Source organism: Ovis aries, chromosome 3 (genome assembly GCF_016772045.2).
Source record: "Ovis aries strain OAR_USU_Benz2616 breed Rambouillet chromosome 3, ARS-UI_Ramb_v3.0, whole genome shotgun sequence".
Classification (NCBI taxonomy): Eukaryota; Metazoa; Chordata; class Mammalia; order Artiodactyla; family Bovidae; genus Ovis; species Ovis aries.
The window spans coordinates 220,574,154-220,588,536 of record NC_056056.1 but is presented as its reverse complement, the minus strand read 5'-3'; the positions used below and the strand labels follow the sequence as shown (position 1 = coordinate 220,588,536).

The 14,383-nt window shown below is 50.0% G+C and overlaps 1 protein-coding gene across 2 annotated transcripts in view; it reads right to left on the bottom strand.

The window, feature by feature from the left end:
- The window catches only part of SAMM50 (SAMM50 sorting and assembly machinery component), a 31,313-nt gene extending 20,573 nt beyond the window's left edge, over nucleotides 1-10,740 (bottom strand). For both annotated transcript variants that reach the window (XM_004007040.5, XM_012175752.5), the window contains exons 1-5: nucleotides 10,656-10,740; nucleotides 5,184-5,294; nucleotides 3,838-3,939; nucleotides 3,001-3,088; nucleotides 753-859 (exon numbers count right to left, since the gene is read on the bottom strand). In XM_004007040.5, the coding sequence (XP_004007089.1) occupies nucleotides 753-859; nucleotides 3,001-3,088; nucleotides 3,838-3,939; nucleotides 5,184-5,294; nucleotides 10,656-10,676 (429 nt within the window). In that variant the 5' untranslated portion in view covers nucleotides 10,677-10,740. The remainder of the gene's footprint in view (nucleotides 1-752; nucleotides 860-3,000; nucleotides 3,089-3,837; nucleotides 3,940-5,183; nucleotides 5,295-10,655) is intronic.
- Between the last annotated feature and the right edge of the window lie 3,643 nt (nucleotides 10,741-14,383).

Genomic DNA, 14,383 nt, shown 5'->3' with positions numbered 1-14,383 from the left:
GGAACTCTGCTCAATGTTTTTGTGGCAGCCTGGATGGGAGGGGAGTTTGGGGGAGAGTGGATACATGCGTACGTATGGCTGAGTCCCTTTGCTGCCCACCTGAAACCATCACAACACTGTTTATCAGCTACACCCCAACGCAAAATAAAAAGTGTAAGAAAACAAATGGAATCATACAAAAAAAGAATAGCAGGGGTTCATGTACACTAGGGTCCGCCTTTCATCTGTAATTGCTTTTCTTCTTTAAAGCCTGCCTCTGCCGAGGGCACACGCCTGATGAATTTCAGGGTTAGGCTGATCCTGCCGACTGTGAAGCTCAGAGAAAGTAACTCTGTGTGCTTGGAGTTCAGGAGAATTTGAACAAGAAACTATTAATATGATCACGGGTTATCGACACCTTGTTCTCAAACAATCCGTCTTCATAACAAAGCGCGTTATAATCAACTCTAGGAAGATTAATGAGAACCACAGGACAGCTTACAAATAAAGACTAAAGGTCACGGGAAAGCTCTGAAATTACCATTAGTTTTTAGAGCATAGTTCACAACTGGGGACCTCCCTGGTGACTGAGACTCCACACTTGCCACGTAGGAGGCCTGGTCAGGGAGGCAGATCCCACACGCTGCAACTAAAGATCCCTCACGCCACAGCCAAGACCCAGAACAGGCAAACAAATACACGTTTTCTAAAAAATAAAAAGGTCACTATGGCAAGTCCCACCCTCAGGAAGGGAAAGCCCGTCCGTGTCTTACCATACTGCCTTCGTTGTTCCCGACCATGGTGTTGTAACTGCCCGTTAACCTCCTTAACTCAGTTACTTCAAAGGTAACGTCTAAGCCATTGGGAAGCGCACCATCACCTAGTAAGTGAGAGAGATGAGACAATGAAGACAGCCTGAGTGTGCAGCTTTATTTTCGGTCCCGCTGCGATACATGACAGAATGCAAACTGAAGCCTCCGCTGACTTTACAACCTCCTTTGGAACACACACGCTCTGGTTTAAAGCCCAAGAACGTGCGTGAAAACCCCATCACATCCCGACACACGGGTCTGGTTTCTGCGGTGGAAGACGGCGAGGTTAGGGTTTGCTGGAAGGAGTCATAAGCAGCAGCAGCAGCATTACGCAAACACACGTCATTTGCATCACTTCCTTAGGGTACTTGTTCCCCAACAAGTGAGTTCCCTGAAAATGCCAGGGGGGCCTCAGTTCAATGGACGTTAAAACGTGGAATTCCAGTGACAGAGGGGCTCGGGTAACCCTGACGGAGAAGCAACAGCTCGACCCGGGTGTACGACGTGGATGGTTCTGTCCTTCTCAAGCTGGTGGCGTGGGGCCTGAGTTCAGTGCAGCTGCCCCTCACCCATCGAGGGTTCCGGGCGGCAGGGCCCTGAGAGCCAGGAAGGCCGAGGTTGATCCTGCAACCCTGGCTGGACATCCATGGCCTCTGGGAGCTGTCAGACCCACGGACACCCAGGCAGGGGCTCCCGAACTCTCAGATTCAGCTGGTCCAGGCTGGAGCCTTGGCACCAGTTTGTTTTTTTTTTTTAATTAGCAGACTTTATTGTTTAGAGGAGTGGTTTTAGGTTTATAGAAAAACTGAGCAGAAAGTACAGAGAGTTCCCATAAGCCCCCTCTACACACACCGCCTCCCCCATTCACACGCTGAGAGATGTTCCTGTTAACTCGCGTGGCCTGCGCTAAGGCTCAGTTTTGGCACTGCACATTCTAGACATCGGACGAGTGGGTGATGCCCACGTTCTTTCTTAAAAGCTCCTGGGTGGGTCTAAAGGCCGCCAGGGTAGAGAACCGTGGACAGAGGTGGACCAGCTGACCACATACACATCACGTTCACAAGAGAGGAGAGCACTAAACCTGCACGCCACCCACAGGACTCGCCACCAGCAAGCACTCCGGAGCCCTGGCGAGGGCCACTGCCACACCCGTCCCGCCGGGGGCAAGGCCAAGGGCTCTGCTAGCCACAGATGAACCTGTACTCCAGGTGGTAGAAACGCCTTTCATTTACACAGCATTTTATATTTTTGCAAGCACTTTCATATACTGTTTCATTTTCATCTTCTCAAAATTATCTTTCACTCAATCCTGAAGAGTTCACTTGTTCTCTGATTCATTCCAAATATGTAGTTTTCGGGGGACGTCGGAACGGAGTGAACCGCCACACACGGAGTCCTTCATGACCCGCCTCCTGATCCTTCTCCTGCCTCGTCTTGCATCACTCATTCCCCACAACTGCCTTCTGGCTCCGGAGCCCTGGCGTCCACCCAGTGACCCTTTCTCTCTGGCCTCTGGGCCTATTCTCTCTCCCCAGAACATTCCTCATCAGCCCTGCTCCCCAGACGCACTCACAAGCCTCTTTTAGGTCTCAGCATCTGTGTCACCTCGTCCAGGAAGTCTTCTCTGATCCACTTTGCCTCTGCTGACCGAGAGGCTAAGTCTCCTCCCCCAGGGCCCGGCCCCAAACAGCACAACCTATCAGCTGAACTGTCCTCACTTCTCTGTCTGTCCCCAAGCCTCTTCCACTTGACCAGAAGCTTCTTTGGAAAGACACCATGTCTCGTCTGCCATAGTCTCTTCCCATGGCAGGGACTCATTAACCAAAGAATAAACACCAAGGTAAGACAGCTGCCCAATATCATAGCAATTGAGCAAGTGAACAGACACTCAAAAGTGAAAGCTGACTCCCACTTGCCTCCTCTTCTTAACACATTTAGGTGGAATCTCCCAAGAGCTTATTCGTACACCCGCTGAGGTAGGCTATCCCCAAAAAGCCTGGCTCTCTCCTTCTCAGAACCCTGGTCCCATCCAGGGGCTCAGCAAGCAGCATCTTCAAAGTCACCTGACCTCCCTCGGCCTGACATGAAGACCCAGTGAATTCCTTGAGAATGCACGTGCTCTCTGCCTGGACACATAAATAGTGTCCGTGATCCTAGGGGAACAGACGAAAAGGTGAAATCAGAGAGAAGCTAAAAGCTGGATGCCTACCCTGACACGTATCGATCAAAACATCCACTTGTCTAAATATTCCTAGACGCAGTAACTTTTCACGGGCTTCGTGAGATTTCCTCATAACCTGTAAGAGAGAAAAACAGAGATGGTATTCCTCTAAGATACAGAGACATACATGGTGGCTGTGAGACCAGGCTGGCGGCTTAGCATTCGTGCAAAGTTGATGATTCCCTGAGAATATTAATCTTAAAAAAAAAAAATACTGCACTTTTAAAAGTGGGAATGGCTGAACACTGCTTAAGAGATCACATGCAACGGGGACTGGAGCCAGCCGGACGTGGTCACCAAGAAGCTGCTCTGGCGACTTCGCTGTACCTGCGACTCTGCCAGGTACCTAAGTGTGGTTCCGAGAGCAGACACAAGAAAGCCACAGAGGAGAGGACGGTGCAAGCCAGGAAAGACGCAGCTGCATAGTCGAGTAAGGGCCCGAGGAGTTGGCGGGGGTGGGTGGCAGAGAAGAGCCCACCCCCCCACGGTCATGGAGGGCCCTGAAGGGAAAGTGCACTGAGCACCAAGGGGGTGCAGGAAGGGTCAAGACCCCCTACCAGCAGCTCCAAGGCAAAGCCAGGACGGCTGCAAGGGACACGGGGAGGGGCAGCCCTGGGCAGGATGGGCGAATACCTCTTCTCTGGAGTCAGGGTGGATGCGAGAGCATGTCAGTTTGTGGGGGGGCTTCTGGGAACAGAGGGGGTTCAGCCCCCTTCCCGGTAGGAGGCGAGCTTATCAGTGGGGGCAGGGTACCCGGTGGTGCGGCAGAGGTCCACGGGGTTCCGAAGGGGATAGGAAGAAGGCCACACAGAGCGGAATACTTGCCTCGATAAGGTTTTTAGCCTTAAAAACATCTCTAATTTCACACATGATGATGTCGTCCTTAGTCCTTCCAAGTCCATCAAAATGAACGTGTTGAACCACCACCTGAACGTGACAAGGGGACACACGATCGTTGAGAACAAGACGGGGCAGAAGACCAGACATCAAGGGTAAAGACAAATACCTAAAATCAGTTTCAAGGACTTTCTTTTTTTAATTTAATGATCCACGTTTCTTAATTCCATGCCTTTTCAAAACAACTGATCCCTTGAACTGACTAGGTCTGTACTTCCTGTGAACGAGACTTACAAGGTCTCTGCAGCCAAATGACCAAGGGCCAGGTCAGGCCTAAAGCCAGGCAGGGTGCAGAGGTCCTCTGGACCTCCTTCTCCACATGCTCCCTGGGGCAGGGGCCTCTGGATGGTGCTGACTGTGACCTGGTTTAGTAACTGAGCATTTTGCCGGAGATCCCGTTTATAGCATGATACACGCCAGCTCAGAGCCGTTCCCTTGTCTATGAATACCTACTTCACTCATTCATTCAATAAAGATGCACTGATTGCCTACAAACCAAGTATCATACTGAACTCTGAGAATATATCAGTAAGCAAGACTTTAAAATTCCCGACTCTATGGAGGTTATACTCTAAAGGGGAGAGAAACAGGCAATCTACATAGTAGAGCAGATGGTAGTGAGTAACAGAGAAAAATCAAGCAGGCATTAACAGGGAGTGTTTGGGCCTGCATGACTTATAGGTGATCAGAACACTATACAATTGCAATCAAAGAACTAATGAAAGGGAGGTGGGAGGGAGGTTCAAGAGGGAAGCCATATGTACACCTACGGCTGATTCAGGGTGACCTATGGCGGGAACCAACACAACAGAGCAAAGCAAGTACCCTCCAATTCAAACTAAGTAAATTTAAAATAGAAAAAAGAACTAATGAAAAGGTGTTTACCTTTCTCTATTTAATTTCAAAGGCAACAAAGTTAAGGAAAAGTTTCATTCAGGACCCAAAGTCTTTTCTGGGAGGAGGGAACACAGTTTAAACTTTACCACCACTTGAGTTTCTCTTTGAAATACTTTTGGGTTTTTTGTAACATCAATACAAAAATGGGTTTGTTTACCCTTCCCACAGAAAGAATCACCGAGGAAAAACTATTCCTCTAAAACCAGAAGCTATTTCTCTAATAAGTGTCCAGTCTTTCTAAAATGTAGCTGGCTGCAAACTCTCCTTTGATAAAGGTGTCAACAAGGTTAATCCCTGTCTGTTTTCCCAGCGGCTTGTGGAAGCGAGTGCTTCTAGCAGCAACGGAATGGAGCCCTCGCCCTCCACAGGATACGCACATCCTTGTTCTCAAGAATTTCCTGCTTAGCTTCAGGTTCAACTTCAACAAATTCAGCTTCTTCTCCTAATGCTCCGAAATCAGGTCCACTGGCTGGAAGAGGCTCCAAACTCTGAAAGGGAGGGGGGGGAACCACAGATAAATGAACTTCCATTAAAAAGCCAGAATCTTTTCATTTTTGTCTTTAGATGGCGCTCCAGAAAACTCAGGCCCACAGCTCGCTCTAGTGCTGGTGGCAGCGGCGTGGGGAGCACGGAGAGCGGAAGCAGCTGTCGACTTGCAAGCCTTCGGCCGGCAGCGACCCTTCGGGGTCCAGAGTATTGTTATCACAGAAAACAAAGGTGAAAATTAATCAACAAAAGGGTCAGGCACAAACTACAATGACTGCTCCATGAACTTGGTTCTGTACACCTAAGACTCGCGTGAAGACAAAAAAAACCCCTGCTTTCCTGTTATAGAAAGCGTTCCAATTTTTTAAACCAAAACTAGATACAATCTAGGATAGTTACATTAACAAAACAAATTACTGAAAGATACTTCTCCGGACTCTGACAGATTTGTTTTGGTTCAGAAAGTCTCACTTACACACTAAGGGGAGTAGCATGTGCCAGAAAGCGGCCCTTCAGTCTGAAGTGACTTTGCCTCAAAAGTGTTCAAGCATCTTCTGAGGAAGGACTCTACACTAATAATTATAGAGATATGACAATAGTATATAAAACAATGTACATACAATATCGCATATTTATTACATACATAATTGCTTCAGTCCACGGGGCCACATGGTGAAGCCGGAGCCAACACCATGCGGGAGACCCAGGTTCAATCCCCGGGTAGGGAAGATCTGGAGAAGGCAATGGCAACCCACTCCAGTACTCTTGCCTGGAAAATCCCATGGATGGAGGAGCCTGGTGGACTATACAGTCCATGGGGTCGCAAAGAGCTGGACACGACTGAGCGACTTCACTTCATTTCATGGGGTCACAAAGAATCAGACACGACTGAGCGACTGAACAACGCGACTGCTTAACCACGGAGACTCCCGGACACCCGAGTGGCACCAGGTGAGTGCACACACAGGCAGCTCTGGGAGAACCATGGGACCGTAACCAGCTGCTTCCTTCCTCCACCAGCTCTCCATAGAGAAGCGCTTCTTAAGTGCGCGGGCATGTCTGCCGCCAGTGGAACGTGCAGCAAGGGGGACTCTGGGCCATTCTCGCCTCTTCCCTGGAACGTTCAATGGCCTGTCAGTAGACCCTTCATCATGGCACCGGTCCTCTGGAAAGGTACCGACCTGACAGAACCACGGCCGCTTTCCCATCCTGGCCCTTGAGGACTGGTCCTTAAAGGCGTCCCCAGGGACGGAGTGCAGCTGGGGGCGCGGAGGAGCTCCACTCCGCAGCCCCCTTCTGCTACTCCAGACTCGACCCGACCACACGCAACCCTCGCACTCCTGTCTGGGCGCATCTGGCCCTCTCCTCCCAGGATAACTAGCCTCCTCCCCAGAGATGAGCTGAAACAGCCACGCTCGGCATGGGTGAGTGATTTTTTTTTTCTTTTGTTCTCACATTTAATAAATATCTGAGTGCCTACTGTCTAAGAGCAGGGAAGGCAGCCGTGAATAAGACAGACTCGGTCCTTCCTGCAGGGATTGACGTGGATTATTTACATGAGTAAAAAGGGAAGATGATGTCAGGCAAAGAAATAGAATTTATTTCACATAATTATCCTTTCATTTTTGTTGTGTAAATATTTAAAACAGGGGATCATTACTGTATTTCTCAAACATGCAAACAAATCAAAATAGTAACTTTAAAAATTTTTTTTTAATGTGGACCATTTTTAAAGTCTTTATTGAATCTGTTACAATATTGCTTCTGGTTTACATTTGTTGGTTTTTTGGCCACAAGGCATGTGGGATCTTAGCTTTCTGACCAGGGATCAGACAAACACCTCCTGCATTGGAAGGTGAAGTCTTAACCACTGGACTGCCAGGGAAGTCCCTAAAATAGTAACTTTTTAACGCAACCTTTCATGAACATGCTTCTGTATTTATGTTTACCTAGTGCTAAAACGTGTATTACAGACGAGTAAATCCTATACGCAGAGTATATACTATGGTTAGGAACAACACACATATTCATTGTTCTTATCCGAATGCTTGACAAACAGATTTTGTCTGGACATAAAGTTCATGTGCTGTTGTGCTAAAAAAAAAAAATTCCCTTATGGTTTCTAAAATCTCGAAGCACACAACATATTTCACCAAGGACTTGCCACACCCATCTGGAGTCTTAAATCCGAAATTTACACTTTAAGTTCGACAGATGGTGTCTTTACGGTCTCACTAACTGCACCAAAGCTTGATGTCCTCAATTAACTATTTCACCAACAGAGATTCATTCATTCACCAAATATCCATTCACTATGTGACAAGCACTTGCAAGAGTCTCACCTTCACAGAATTTACATTGCACTGTCTGGCTAAGTAGTCAGTGAAATGAATTAAAATAAATATTTGGATCTAGCCTCTAACCTTTAAGCAGATGTCTACTGTGAGTCGACAAACTTTACTGAGCACCACATGCCAAGCACTGGGCAAGGCAGTGCTAACGGAAGAAACAGGACATGAAACAAATTTAATGAGTTATGAACACCATCTTTAAAGTGATGTAGACTAGAATGAGACAGAATATACCAGAAAAAATAATAGATATCGATGGTAAACACTGTTTCAGGAAACTTTTTTATTCCAATTTTTTTAATTTTTTGGTCTTGCCACGAAATGTGTGGGATCCTAGCTCCCCAACCAGGGACTGAACCTTTCCTGCACTCCCCGCCCCACAGTGGAAACAGCATCCCAACCACTGGACCGCTGGCGAAGTCCTGATTCAGAAAACTTTTGTTTCACATATGCATGAAGGTACTAGATAGCAAATATGGGAAGTTTTCTTACTGTGAGTTCTGACCAAAAAATTCAAACACTGGCTAGTGAAGTTAAAGAACTGAAATTATTTTTTGTCAATATATTCAATAAAGGAGTGGCAGTTTTAGTGTCAAAGGAGCTCAATAAAAGCAGTTTTTTTGTTCCTATACTCTGAGCACCTAGAACAGTGCCAGGTAGCACACAGCTGACCATCGGTAAACATGAGCTGAATGAATGAACAAATGTTTACTTTGCCAAGATGCTACAAGGGATCCAGGGCAAATAAGATGTGGTTCCTATTGTCATCTAGAAACTAACAATCTAAAAGGTTAAGTGAAAAATGCAGAGCTAAAACAGGGCACCAGAAGAGAAATGTCAATCAAGGAGGTTGGTAACACATCCAAAATGAGGAACGGAGGGGAGACAAGGTTTGTGTAGAAAATGATTTGAACTGAATTCTAAAAAACCATGGGCTTCCTTTGTGGCTCAACTGGTAAAGAATCCGCCTGCAATGCGGGAGACCTGGGTTCTATCCCTGGTTTGGGACAATCCCCTGGAGAAGGGAAAGGCTACCCACTCCAGTATTCTGGCCTAGAGAATTCAGTGGACTATATAGTCCATGGGGTCACAAAGAGTCAGACACAAATGAGGAACCTTCACTTCACTTCTACAAGACTGGCCCGTTTTGTCAGCTACTGCAAGTGATGAGGGGAGCTATGCCCACCAGTACGGTCCAAATAGTGTTTTATTTGAAGGAAATATCTGGCAAAGTGAAAGTGAAGTCGCTCAGTCATGTCCAACTCTTTGTGAACCCGTGGACTATAGCTCACCAGGCTCCTCCATCCATGGGATTCTCAAGGCAAGAATACTGGAGTGGGTTGTCATTTCCTTCTCCAGGCAAAGGGAGGTTAAGTTCAATTTTGGACACCATGCTGGGACATCTGTGCCAAATTCTTTCAGGAAAACTCCTGAAAACTTCTAAGCAGCGCAACTATCTATGCTGCAGAAAAAGTTGTGCTGTGGGCTGGGACTCAGCAACATGCAGATGGTTCAGGACATTCAGTTTCAAAACATTCTGAGGCTTGAACGGTAAGGCCTTGGACAGATATTCTTTCTCTGGGCCTCAGTTAAGATTGGGAGAAGGCAATGGCACCCCACTCCAGTACTCTTGCCTGGAAAATCCCATGGACTGAGGAGCCTGATGGGCTCCAGTCCGTGGGATCGCTAAGAGTCGGGCACGACTGAGCGACTTCCCTTTCACTTTTCACTTTCATGCATTGGAGAAGGAAATGGCAACCCACTCCAGTGTTCTTGCCTGGAGAATCCCAGGGACAGGGGAGCCTGGTGGGCTGCCGTCTATGGGGGTGCACAGAGTCAGACACGACTGATATGACTTAGCAGCAGCAGCAGTTAAGCCTGCGATAAAGGAGAGCAGCTGGGCAGTCTGCCTACTACTGTACCCAAGCAAGTGCATTTACATGCATTGTGAGTTTCAATTCTCCCAACAGCCCAGTGAGTGGATACTACTACCGCCTCCACTCAGCCCAGTTCCCTCTTTGCGCGGTAACCAGGAGACATGAGGACTCCTGAGCCTGGGTTGGAATACTTCAGAAGATGCTTCCTGCTCTAGGAAAGCCTAGCAAGACCCCAGCAGCGGCTGAGCAGGAGAGACTGGAAAAAAGCAAAAAAAGCAGAGACATTACTTTGCCAACAAAGATCCATCTAGTCAAAGCTCTGGTTTTTCCAGTGGTCATGGATGGATGTGAGAGTTGGACTATAAAGAAAGCTGAGCGCCGAAGAATTGATGCTTTTGAAGTGCGGTGTTGGAGAAGACTCTTGAGAGTCCCTTGGACTGCAAGGAGATCCAACCAGTCCATCCTAAAGGAAATCGGTCCTGAATATTCTTTAGAAGGACTGATACTGAAGCTGAAACTCCAATACTTTGGCCACCTGATGCGAAAAAACCGATTCATTGGAAGAGATCCTGATGCTAGGAAAGATTGAAGGAGGGAGGAGAAGGGGACGACAGAAAATGAGATGGTTGGGGGGCATCACGGACTCAATGGACATGAGTTTGAGCTAACTCCGGGAGTCGGTGATGGAGAGGGAGGCCTGGGATGCTGCATTCCCGGGGTCGCAAAGAGTCGGACACGACTGAGAGACTGAACTGAAGGAACTCAGACGCCCGAAACCTCTCAGGGCAGAAAAAATTTATTCCTCCGCTGCAGGACATCGCGGAAAGCCCGCTGGCCCTTTGCCGGCCCCACTGCTAAGTGACCTTGGGCAAGTCAGGTCTCTCCTCTGGGTATCGGTTTTCCAGCTCGGAAGCCTGCCGTAGCGGGTGGAGGCATCTTTGCGGCCTCCTCCATCCGGCCTGCGGCGGCGCAGCACTGGGGCTCCCCCACCCCCACCCCGGCACCGTTCCCCGCTAGCCTTCGGGCTCCGCCGCCCTCTTTTTACCGGGGCAACCCCGGGCGCAGCCGCGACAGCGTCTCCCCGCGACGCCCGCCCCGAGGTCACGCAGCCCGCGCGAGTCGCTGGGCCTCTTACCCGGGCGTGCACCGTCCCCATGGCTCCCTCTCTGGCCGCCGCCTTCCAGAGCAGTCCCGGCCGGACGAAAGCTCGGCGGGTGAGGACAGAGGGCGGGGCTCCGGTGACCGAGCTCCGGATTAGGGCAACACCCACAAGCCCCTAACGCGGAGGACTGGGGGCGGCCATGATGTCCCGCCTTCGCCCCGCCCCTTGGCTCACGATGCTTTCGCTCATTGGCTCATAGGCATCCATGACCCGGATGTACACGCTGGCGCCGGAAGCCCTGAGACCTGGAGATGTCCCCAGCACCGCGCGTTTGTTAGCGATCGGAGGAGCTAGCGGCGAGTGGACAGCTTGTCTCCGTGGGGAACTGGGGGTGAGGGGGCGCCCCGGAGTTGCCCCTGGGGGACAGTACACCAGCCGGTGAGCGCGTCGGGCCTCATGTGTTTCCCTTAAACCTCGTGTTTAGTTCAGTTCAGCCGCTCAGTCTTCTCAGACTCTTTGCGACCTCATGGGTTGCAGCACGCCAGGCCTCCCTGTCCATCGCCACGTCCTCGGAGTTTGGTCAAACTCGTGTCCATGTCCTTGGCTCCGCGGTGCTGCGCTTGTCCCCGCACTCTGGCGAAGCGCCGCGCTCTCCACGCCTGGCTGCGGCTGTGGCCTCCTCCACCCCGGCCTGCGGAGCCTCACAAATCCGGATTGGCGCCCTGCACCTCTCCCGCTGGCCACGTGGACCCTTCAGGTCTCTGAAGTTCCCGGGGCTCAGGCTCCTCGTTGACAGAATGAAGGTGACGTCTTACCTGCTTAGCAGGGATGGATTACAAGGCTTTTGCAGGAGAGTGTAAAAGCGCCGGGCACAGGGCTGGGCACTCACTGACTGAGCAGCGAGTCAATGGCTCCCATTCTTTAAACTGCAGTGAATGTCAAGAGTGTTAACCAGGGGTTGACGCGGGGACTATTCACATTGTAAAACAAGACAGCTCTGGTGTTGCTGAGTCTAAGCTCGCTCTGATCCTGGTAGGATAGGCAGTCAATCTGGGGAGAGGAGGAAATGAGGCCAGGACTCTGACTTTATTTGGAAAGCTGGCTGACTGAGAAGAGGGCAAACTGATGTCTCAAAGTAACCCATCTTGTAGGGGTCTGGATGCCAGGTTCTTTTATGGATCTGAGATGGGGGAGGGGTGAGGAGACAAAGTAAAATAAAGGCCTTTAATCTTGGAAATTTACTTTTAGAATGCCAAGTCTCAGGCAGAGAGATGTGTTAACTTCTTTCTTCCTGCCTTCTCCAGGTGGACAGGGTTATGCACAAAGGCACTTAACAGGCAGAGGGGCAGAATTCTCTGAGGCAGGGCATTATGTATGATTGTAATAACAAAAGCAGCAGAAAGCAAGTGCAACAATGTCAAGGTGGAGTCAGAATTGACTTCTCCCTGCAACATGGGGCTTTATTTTGGTGGTGGAAACAGCTTCCTGTGTCAAATGACAGCATGTAATAAGTAATAGCACATGGTGATAAATGCAGGGAGAGAAGAGACAGGACAAGAGAAGGATTTTCAGTATCATGTGGTCTCACGTTTCCACCCCTTCCCAGAGACCCTGACACCCTTTCCCACGTAAGTGGCAATACCTTAATTCTCTTGCCTTCCTGGGGTAAATATTAAGTCCATGTTCCCCTTCTTGCCTGGGAAGAGACAAGACATTAGCTCCTCCCAGGCACCCCTTCCCACACTGCATTCCTTGCCAGTTGACCTAGTCATCTGTTTTCTGAGCTGGACTGGTGCCTGGAGGCGGGGCCCAGTCCTTCGCTCCATGAGCCCAGAGGCTGCACGGTGCGTGGCGTGGTGCAGGGACTCAGTTAATATTTCCCGAATTACTGCTACAGCAGACAGAAAGACCCTGCTTCTATTAAAAATGCACATTCCTGGGCCGCAGCCCTGATCTACTGAACCAACCTCCGGAAAGTAGAACCTGGAGATGTGAGTTTTTTAAAGTGGGCTACATAATTCTTTTACCCATTATGTTTAAGAACCCCACAGTAAAGAATCTGCCTGCAGTGCAGGTTCCGTCCCTAGGTGGGGAAGATCCCCTGGAGAAGGAAATGGCAACCCACTGCAGTATTCTTGCCTGGAAAATGCCATGGACAGAGGAGACTGGTGGCCTACAGTCCATTGGGTTGTAAAAGAATCGGACGCGACTTAGTGATTAAACAGTAACATTCTAAAAACCTTTAGGTCTGTGTTTGACTTTATCACTCATTTATAAAGTCTCTGAAGACTTGGGCTACTCACCTGCTTATAAGGAACTTGGCCAGAATTGAGTGGAAGAGGTGGTCAGCAAGGGAGCATCTGCAGGCGGGGCGGGGCCGTGACACAGGCAGGTGAGGCGGCCTCCAGTGGGAAGGGGAAGGGTGGGCAGGGTCAAGGCTGGCCCGGAGGCTTCTGGGTCTGGGCATACGTTTGAAAGACAGCAAGCTGATGGAAGAACCAGGCTGTAAGCAGTTGACCCCTGGCAAGTCACACCCTCTTCAAGGGTTACTTTTCTCCACTCTCAAATAGAGGTGAGCTTGCTAAGGACCAGAAACAGAAGGTTTTTAAGTGTTTTCTATTTCACACTGGGAAGTAATGGGTCCTGGGCTTTTGTACTCGTTTAGGCCATTTTGCATCACCGCTTGGCAGGAGGTGACAGCCAGATTAGCTCCCCTTCGATGGTTACGAGAGCTGGCTTTATGGGCAGACCCAGCGGTTGGGTTTCAGCCGTGATTCTGTCACTGCTAAGCTGTGTGGACTTGGGCAGGACCTGTACCTCTCTGGGTCAGTTTCCCCTTTGGTGAAGTGAGGGTGGTGATGGTGTCCACCTCATAAGGTTAGTAAATAATGTAAAGGTTTGCCTGGCCTAGATAGAAAGGGCAGGTGCACACGCACACATACACAGACACACAGCCTGCAGCCAGGCCTAGAGAGCATGCGTGCACACCCACACACACAGAGCCTCAACCAGGCCTAGAGAGAGCACGTGAGCACACATACACAGACACACAGCCTGCAGCCAGGCCTAGAGAGCATGCGTGCACACCCACACACACAGAGCCTCAACCAGGCCTAGAGAGAGCACGTGAGCACACACACACACAGCCTGCAGCCAGGCCTAGAGAGCATGCGTGCACACCCACACACACAGAGCCTCAACCAGGCCTAGAGAGAGCACGTGAGCACACATACACAGACACACAGCCTGCAGCCAGGCCTAGAGAGCATGCGTGCACACCCACACACACAGAGCCTCAACCAGGCCTAGAGAGAGCACGTGAGCACACACACACACACACGCACAGCTGCAAGGGAGAGAGAGCACATGTGCACACCCATACACACAGAGCCTCAAACAGGCCTAGAGAGAGCACGTGAGCACACACACACACAGCCTGCAGCCAGGCCTAGAGAGCATGTGTGCACACCCACACACACAGAGCCTCAACCAGGCCTAGAGAGAGCACGTGAGCACACACACACACACACACGCACAGCTGCAAGGGAGAGAGAGCACATGTGCACACCCATACACACAGAGCCTCAACCAGGCCTAGAGAGAGCACGTGAGCACACACACACACAGCCTGCAGCCAGGCCTAGAGAGCATGTGTGCACACCCACACACACAGAGCCTCAACCAGGCCTAGAGAGAGCACGTGAGCACACACACACACACACGCACAGCTGCAAGGGAGAGAGAGCACATGTGCACACCCA